Genomic DNA, 6531 nt, shown 5'->3' on the forward strand with positions numbered 1-6531 from the left:
ATCTGCTGTTTTCACTAGTTTAGTACATTTTATAGATGATAAATACAAAACTAACGGTTTTGGACATACAAGGTTTCCACCCGACAACGACGATATGCTATAAATATAAGGTACTAGGAGTGAAAATTATAATGTAGGGATGGTCTAATTGATTTTCTAGAGAATTTTATTTCACAGCCATTTTATTAGGCCATTTTATATACAGAATATGGATATATATTTTTTTCTTTTTACACAACAACCCTCATTCATTTGTCATTTGTAATCAGGTTGTCAAAACTGATTCTATGAAGAGACCGAAGCTCCTCGTTAAAAAAAGAAGCGTTCAAAACAACCGTAGCTCCGGAACGCCTGATTGTAGAGGGGCGCGGGACCCCTCGTTGGATCCGGGACGGCGAGGTGCAGGCGGCCGTGCATGTACGTTGGTTTAATTTATTATTAGTTGTTATGCTAAAGAAAATGACAAGTGCAACCTGATTATATAAGGACTTTTGTCATTAGTTATTACATTTTTTTATTTAAAGTTTTATGTAAAGCATTTTGTAACTTTGTGTGTGCATTATTATTATAGAGGGTATGCGCAATGCATAGCGTGAATGGCACATCGAGTGGCAAAGTGAGTGGCAAAGTGAGTTTAGCATCATTTAACATCGTTTAATGCAATGGTTCTCAAAGTTGAATCCAGGGACTCAACATGGTGCGTTATAGGCCTACTTCTGTGTTGCAGATAGAAGACAGAACTCACTTTATATGCACCCCGTAGATAATGTCCAGAAATATGCTCCGTAGGCTATAAATGTTCCGACCTTCATCTTCCAGGTGACTTTTGTTGGTGTTTCACTTCACCTCGCTAAAAAACCTCCTTTTGCGGGACTCATTGAATATGCGAACAGACGATAATAATATGTATTTGGGAGCATAGCCTAATTACAAAGCATGTCTCATTAAAAACAATATATATTTTATAGTTGAAGGGTAAATACACAGTATAGGCCTTTGTAGGCTGGAGTGGGAACATGACACATTTTGCTTGAATTCATGCGTTGTCAACTTGTCGTTTAAATGCAGAAAAACGAACCAGCAAAGAGGTGTAAACGCGACGTTTTTTGGGTAATAAATCAAAAACGAGACCGGCAGCGTTTCCAAGCGAACCGGTTTAAAGACCCCCTCTGTGGGTTCCTTTAGGGCTAACCGCGAGATGATTCAATCCGGCCCCAGGCTTGAAGAGCATACATTTCTGAGCATCATTCCTGTCAAGAGTTATGATTTTCCTGTCAAGAGTTATGATGTTTTAAAGAATTAACCACTGCAGTCTTCTCCCTCCTCACTCAGCTACCAGGTGGCGGCAGTTGAGTTGATTGATTGGGATGTTACGTGATCAGCACTCTGTCTCTCTGATGATGACTGCATTGCTAGGAATGGGGGAGGGCGGGTGACGTGGGTCTGGGCTGGCTATGAATATACCTGAACATACCTGCAATATCCGAACTGTACTCGAAGATTACACATATTAGGCATGAAAATGAATGTTGTTAAGAAAATAACTTATTTTTCAAAACTTTGACAAATAAAAAATGTTTTTTATTCACTGATATTTTCTGAATATTCCATTATTGTTCATTACTCAAAACAAAATAAAAATAATTATTGTCCTGCATCAAACAAAATGTTTTGTAGCATTTACAAATTATAGCAGGGACTGTATTAGGAATTGAATTATTCTATTATCAAATGATTTATTCTTATTGGCACTTAAACAAATAGCATTTATTGTACCAAATTTCTTGTAGGCTGCAGCTATAATACCAATAATGAAAGTAGCTATTTTACTTAATAATGAACACAATTTGAAAAAATTATATACTGCTATACTGCTAACTATAGCAGTGACTGAGACAACAGAAACAAAAAAAACTAAAAACAGAGCGAACATGTGCGCAAGTGTGCATGCCATCCGATCCGCAGCTTGTTGCACCGTTGCGGCCCTCATCAAGTCACCTTTCGCCCAATGCGGCCCTCACCCCAAAATGAGTTTGACATCACTGCTTTAGGGGGTCTAAATTGACCCATACAAGTCTGTAACAAAGTCTGTACAAATGGAACCAAATGAACCCTAAGGGGTCCATCTGGTTCCATTTTTACACTGTCAGAGTTAAGGGGAGATCTTGAAATTTGAAAGTTTGAGAAACACTGGTTTAATGCAATCAGATCATAGGACTTTTCTGTTTGGCTGTAAGGGCTGTCAAGGCCTGAAAGTAGTTGTTTTGCAACTCAGTAGGCGTTCCCACATAACCTCCGGGTATGATGATGATGATGATGCATACCCTCTTATTACAACAGCCTCAGCCTGCTTTGCATCAGAGCCACCAAATGTGAAGTGCTACTTACTCCACAATGAAAGCTGAACAGCATACTAATATTACTGACGCCAAAGCTACTCTTTCACCTTTGCTAAAAATGAGAACAATCGTTTTAGAGGAAGCAGCTAACTATAGCTGATGTCATGTGATACTGCACATCGAGTATCATCATGTTTTTCCACCCTGGAAATGTGACAAAGCATTTTGGAATGAAACTACTTAAAGGGATGTTTCACTTTCAAACATGTTTTGGGTCATTTTAATCTCTCCTCAGGACAGGTTTTAAGTTGCTTGTTTCAGTATTTAGATATTTGATATACATTTTATCTGACACTTCAAACTCTTAACTCTTATTGTGCCTAACGTTCGGGGTGCCAATCCCGAACTAGTTCGGCTTTTAATATATATATTTTTATTTCCAGAGGCCTTACCGAAGCACCGGGCTAAATTTTAGAGCCGGGCCGCCGGCCATCATCTGTTTACACGGCCCGCGAGAGCGTCGCGCCGCCGATATTTGCCATCCACTCCAATGCAATCCAGGATCTTTAGAGCTCATATTCTCTGTTCCATGCATATCCATGAGGTGAGCAAGGTTTAATCACGGCTAAATCGCCGAAAATAGGGCTTCTAAAATGCTTGGTAGCCAATAGCTAACTTCAAGCTAACTTCATCCTGTTCCTGTTCATGCACAAAGGAAAGTGTTCAGGCGCGTCATGGCTGCGCACGGCTTGTGCATATACAGCGTATGTCTATGGTGGATTCTATGGCCATTGGGCGCCCTCTAGTGGTGATTCTGGGCACTGAAAGGGTTAGTTAATGCGTGAGGGGTATGTTTTTTTTTTCTTTTTTCAATTACCCTTTTCCTTTATTTTGTGTATTTCTTTGGGAAAAAAAGAAAAAAAAGAAGAATGAGGTTTACCAGGTCTCTATAATTGGTCCCCTCCTTTTCCCCCCACAACAGAAAATAGCCGACCTCCAAGCAAGGTTGCAGATCGGCTATTTTCGGCAAATGTTGGTCTACTGTGACATGCCCAGAGGAGGCAAGGACAGCAGTGGCTCAGGAGGTAGAGTGGCTGGCTGCCTCGTGGGAATCGAAGGTTCCCCTGGGTTACTGTCGAAGTGTCCTTGAGCAAGACTGAAACTGAAACCCTATCTATAACTGCTCCAGATGAGCAGTTTGGTGTTGTGCATGGTTTCCTCCCCGCCTGTGTGTGAATGGGTGTGTGAATGTAATGCAATGTAAAAAGCGGGGTTTCTATCTATCTGCCCCTGAACTTTGCCCTAATAGACTAGAGACGTTTGTAAATGAAATCTAAGAACCACCTCTTCTCCCTTGCTTTTAAGTTCGAAAATATCCAATATAAAAGTAGCAAATATACAAGCTCAAAACGCTGCGCAAAGTTTTGATCTTGTATATCTGCTACTTTTGCTCAATTAGAATTTGAATCCAGAAAAGTAAACCGTTTTGGACATTATGAGGTTTCCACCTCAGATGTTTTAGTTTCAGTGTTTGCTTTTATACGGCTATCATGTTGTTGCTGGTCATCCTAGATTGGAAAGCACCTTGGGTCAATGGCTGTTGTTTTCAAATGTGCTACCGGTATATTAGTGGTTTTCAACTAGTGGTCCGGGGACCACCAGTGGTCCTTGAGGGGGCTTGAGGGGGCTCCATTGATTTACTAGGGCCCAAGGTGGAGGGGCCTTAATTATGTATAACACATATTATATCTATTTTATACTTGAAAAATAGCAGATATACAAGCTCACAGCGAGCTTGTAGATCTGCCATTTTTGAAAAGTCGTGAAAAATACAAAATAATGCGTAATAATGCGTTCCCAGTCTAAACGGGTTAAACCCCCTCCCCCTATGAAGAACATTCACGGGGGGCCCTGCAGTGAATCCTTGTACCCAGGGCCCAGAATGTGGTTACCTCCCCCCCTTGCTTACCTCCTCCGTTCTTGTAGCACAGGTAGGGGAAGCGCCACACGTTGCCCAGGCCCACGGCGAAGCCCACGCAGGACATGATGAAGTCCATCTGCCTGCTCCACGTCTCTCTCTCCACCACCGGGGGCAGCGACGAGGCCGCCATGGCCACGGAGACGTCGTGGTGGTGGTTCTGTGGCGGTCCGCCACCTCCACCTTCTCCGCCGCCCTCGTCCCTCCCAGCCCCTCCTCCTCCTCCTCCTCCTCCACATCCACCCGGGACGGGAACCAGGGGGCGAACCATCCCCCCGACCCCCTCCGGGTCGTCGTCCTCCTGGGGAACCGCGCCCCCTCCCACCTCCACCTGAGGGAGACTGACGTCACCTGGAGAGGAGGACACAGAGAGAGCGGGACACAGAGACTGTAGTCACACAAACTCAGACTTTACTTTAGATTCATTCAGTAGAGTCACAGAAATCTAGACTTTGTCTTTACATTCACTCAGTAGTCACAGAAAGAAACTCAGACTTTACTTTAGATTCATTCAGCAGAATCACAGAAAATTTAGACTTTACATTAAAGCTATACTAAGTTGCTCAACTAGTGGTCAGTAGCGTTATAGCAAACCGCGGTCGCGTCTGCTTTTTTCGGCCGTTTTTCGCCGCGGACCGGGCCTTCAGACCACCGCGTCCGCCTCGCCTCGCCGAGATCTATCCATAGAGGTCTTTCGTGTCCCTCTACGAGCCTCGGTTGGGGAGCTACATGCTAAACTCCTAGCCCAGTGTAAACACTGCAGTGTATTTCCTGAAGAGCTCGGCAGTGTATGATCTGGGCTTTGATTGGCCGGTAGGGAGACACGTGTACAGAATGATGCATATGACGTAATTTTGCCGGGAAAAACAGCCCCGGTCACGGCCACCAGGGCTCAGTAGAACACATATATGAAAAGGCTTTGGGAGCTGAAATGAACAAAGTGGGTGTTCTAAAACTTAATAATTAGGACAATTTTAAGATTTGTTTTATTAAAAAAGTTACATAGTATAGCTTTAACTCAATCACAGAAACATGGACTTTACATTCACTCAGCAGTCAGTAGTCACATAAACATAGACATACAGTCTTAGAACTTAGACTTTACACAGAGGCAAGCTTGCTCTAAGCTTTTCTTAAGGCTGTCCTTAAGCCACAGGGCATAAGCTTGCCTGTTCAAAACATGTGACTTCTATAGGGAATGAATTGGATGCTGCTTTACCCCCCCGCCTCCCCCCAGGTAAAGCATAAAGCATGTGCTTTGAATGTGTGTACGGGGCCTAAGAGTTTTCTGAAAACCCCACGTTGCTAAACACTCTATAGCTAAAAATCACACCCGTGTGAACTGAGCGGTGGTCGTGGAGGCTGTGCAACAACAGCACTACTGGGTGGGTGCAGCGGGGTTAGTGTGCTTTACAATGCTGTAGTTTCTTCACACACTCTAATTTATTTGACCCTAAAACATTCAGTTTGTTAATAATAATAATAATACTTGACCACACATGCTGACCCACCCTTCTCCCCTGTGTGTGTGTGTGTGTGTGTGTGTGTGTGTGTGTGTGTGTGTGTGTGTGTGTGTGTGTGTGTGTGTGTGTGTGTGTGTGTGTGTGTGTGTGTGTGTGTGTGTGTGTGTGAGAACAACAGCGCCCCTCCCTTAACATGTGTGGTCAGAAAAGGTACTGCAGGCTTGAGGCTACATACACGGACGGACGGCCGGACGGACGGACGGACGGACGCATACACACACGGCCACGTATAGGAGACGGTGTGACCACCGCTCAAAAATCGAAATGTATTGCTTTCACGGTCTTGGTGGGTTGGTACCATAGACTGTAGAAAAGGTTGGTACGCAGAAACAGCGTCAGTGCAGCTCTGGTCAAGCACTTCAATGCTCCTACACTAGAGCATGACAGGAGCCAACAAACAGGGCTTCTAGAATCACATCACTTATCGTCCATTAAATTACAGCTCTCTCTGCAGTGGCTGTCAACATGCACGGTCAAATCCCCCCGTGTTCATTTGATACTGGGGGAGTGTATAAAAAAAGGCCCTTAACATAATTGGACAGCATTTTGGGACGAGGCCTTTATACGCAACATATTGTATTATACCCATGGTTTAAAGTAGTGGAATAGTTGTAGGACCCAAGCAGAGGCAAAGCAGTACCAATCTAAGAGGTTTTATTATAAATCCCACAAGAGAGAACGAGGAGCAAAA

General features: G+C 43.7%; 1 protein-coding gene across 1 annotated transcript in view; it reads right to left on the reverse strand.

Annotated features, from left to right (window-relative positions):
- The window catches only part of LOC308291182 (sodium- and chloride-dependent creatine transporter 1-like), a gene marked incomplete at its 3' end in the record, with an annotated part of 50856 nt that extends 46433 nt beyond the window's left edge, over positions 1 to 4423 (reverse strand). Inside the window, exon 1 of the mRNA XM_080733140.1 lies at positions 4309 to 4423. Within this exon, the coding sequence (XP_080589266.1) occupies positions 4309 to 4396 (88 nt within the window). The 5' untranslated portion in view covers positions 4397 to 4423. The remainder of the gene's footprint in view (positions 1 to 4308) is intronic.
- Between the last annotated feature and the right edge of the window lie 2108 nt (positions 4424 to 6531).

The sequence above is a fragment of the Nannobrachium achirus genome (assembly GCF_963921795.1).
Source record: "Nannobrachium achirus genome assembly, chromosome: 9".
NCBI lineage: Eukaryota > Metazoa > Chordata > Actinopteri > Myctophiformes > Myctophidae > Nannobrachium > Nannobrachium achirus.